Source organism: Cyprinodon variegatus, unplaced genomic scaffold, assembly GCF_000732505.1.
Source record: "Cyprinodon variegatus isolate N-32 unplaced genomic scaffold, C_variegatus-1.0 Scaffold696, whole genome shotgun sequence".
NCBI lineage: Eukaryota > Metazoa > Chordata > Actinopteri > Cyprinodontiformes > Cyprinodontidae > Cyprinodon > Cyprinodon variegatus.
In genome coordinates, this window is record NW_015151149.1 from 209,449 (window position 1) to 211,524 (window position 2,076).

Sequence of the window (2,076 nt, forward strand, 5' to 3'; positions counted from 1 at the left end):
TATATATATATATATATATATATATATATATATATATATATTTAGCAAAAACAAAGCTAAAAAGACAGAAATAAAAATTACCACTCTAGCAGGACACTTTAAAATTTGTCTAACAAAAGTTGTGTTCAGTGAGTTAATGACTTAAATTTAGACAAACCTTACTGTCTAAACTGGCATATAGATTTACAAATGTCAAATGTGACTTATTTCTGTTCATTTAATTTTTTAAAGAAAAATAAAACTCATTCTGACCCCTTTTCAAAATGCTTTTTGTTTTTCACAAGAACTTGACTCGTTTTTACTCGTTTTTGTGGCTGTAACGTTAGCAGTTAGCATGGTTCGTTTGTCTTAATTGTTTTATGAACATATCACCTTTCCAGGCAACGACTCCTTGAAATCATGCTGCAGTTACCGTACTTCTCTAGTGGAAAACAAAAAAACGATCTTTGCCTGCGCTGATTCCCAGTCCATCTTAAAACTATCTTCACTTGTGCTTTTTTATTAATTTTTTTCTATTTTCCTGTCATCAGATGTTTTATTTAGTTGAAGACAAACATAGAGGGACACTGCTCTGTTAATAATTGATAATTGAATTGATTTTTATGATTATCCTTGAATGCCTCATTACACAAACTAAAAATGCTCTTTATTTTTGAATTAAATTGACCCTCTCTGTAGGCGCTGTCGGAGGCTCGGCAGCAGCTGAGACGGAAGGAGCGCTCCCTGAGGATTCTGGGAAAGCACCTGTCTGGGGTTCAGAAGGAGCGGAAGCAGCTGGAGGAGAAAATGCAGAGAGCGGAGGAGCAGCTGAAGGATGCTGCCAGGTAGCTCTAAAGAGGCTAGACAGAGTAGGAATTAAAACCCATTTAAACTTTTCACTCAAGGAAATGCTCTTTCTTTTAATGTTATGTTTTTATCAGATTGGGTAAAAGAAACGCTGAACTTAGCCATGTGTTTCATTACACAGCTTACATCAGATTAAAGTAAACAAACTGTCGGGGGCTTTTAGATGCGACTGCTACACCTGACTTAATGAAACGGCTTGTTCTAGACCTTTGCTTAGTGGGTAGGGCATTGTGCTTGGGTCTTGGAGATTCCCACAGACTGACACTCTGGGTCCTTGAGCAAGACCCTTAACCCCACACTGCTCCATGGACGCTCCCCAACGGCAGCCCACTGGTCGTTAAGGGGATGGTTTAAATGCAGAGAGTTCATTTCGTTGCTCTGTACTTGTGACAGAGTATTGGTTTCTCAGTATGTGTATGTGTGTCGTTCTCCTCTGCAGAGCGGAATAAAAACTTTTTCTTCCTTGCAAATCATCTCCCGGTGCTCATTTTTACTCCACAGACACAAATTTAAAACGGCACATTAAAAGACAAAACCCAGTGAAAGGAGGACCTTCAATGCTGTCATTGTCACCATGAGTTCAACAGTTTCAACTCTTTAAAACTTGTTTTTCAGATGTCAGGAATGGGTGATCCGGTGCATGAAAGCTGCAGAGATGAGCTGCAAACAGGTGAGCAGAACCACCGGAACATATTTAGACCCTCTGTGGATTCCCCCCAAAAAAATAAAAAATACGGCCTTGGACCCAATGCCCTGTGCTCCTCAGGTTAGAAAGAGTCTAGTCCAGTCTCAGCGCTCTGCTTCCACTCACCGCCGCCCCCTGCTGTTCAACCTGGAACCCCTGGATCTTAGCGAAGCAAAATGCCTCACTGGGTCTCCTGAGGTTGCAGCCTGTCAGGTAGCAGAAGGACCATGCCCTACTAGAGCGATGCACCCCTTCTGCACCCCGCATCATCGTCCCCTCTCTCTGTCTGCAGAGCTTTCTATCCGTCGTATCCCAACTCCATCACGCCTGTAGCTCCAGAATCGACTGGCTCGAGCAGGAGGTGTCCGCCCATCGCAGTCATGTGACTGCTTTACGCAGCGAGCTGCAGGACGCCTGCCTTCGAGAGAGTCTGACCTATTTTCCAGTAAGACTTCATGTTTTTATCATTTCCTATCATCAAGCTTGATTCAGACATGGGCAATGTGGAGTCAACAAGTCATCTCCATGTCATGTATTTAATCTAC

At 42.3% G+C, this 2,076-nt stretch overlaps 1 protein-coding gene across 4 annotated transcripts in view; it reads left to right on the top strand.

Annotated features, from left to right (window-relative positions):
• The window catches only part of ccdc171 (coiled-coil domain containing 171), a 36,887-nt gene that overhangs the window by 31,048 nt on the left and 3,763 nt on the right, over positions 1-2,076 (top strand). For all 4 annotated transcript variants that reach the window (XM_015394575.1, XM_015394576.1, XM_015394577.1 and 1 more), the window contains 4 exons: positions 679-824; positions 1,462-1,516; positions 1,613-1,744; positions 1,824-1,976. In XM_015394575.1, coding sequence (XP_015250061.1) covers positions 679-824; positions 1,462-1,516; positions 1,613-1,744; positions 1,824-1,976 — 486 coding nt within the window. The remainder of the gene's footprint in view (positions 1-678; positions 825-1,461; positions 1,517-1,612; positions 1,745-1,823; positions 1,977-2,076) is intronic.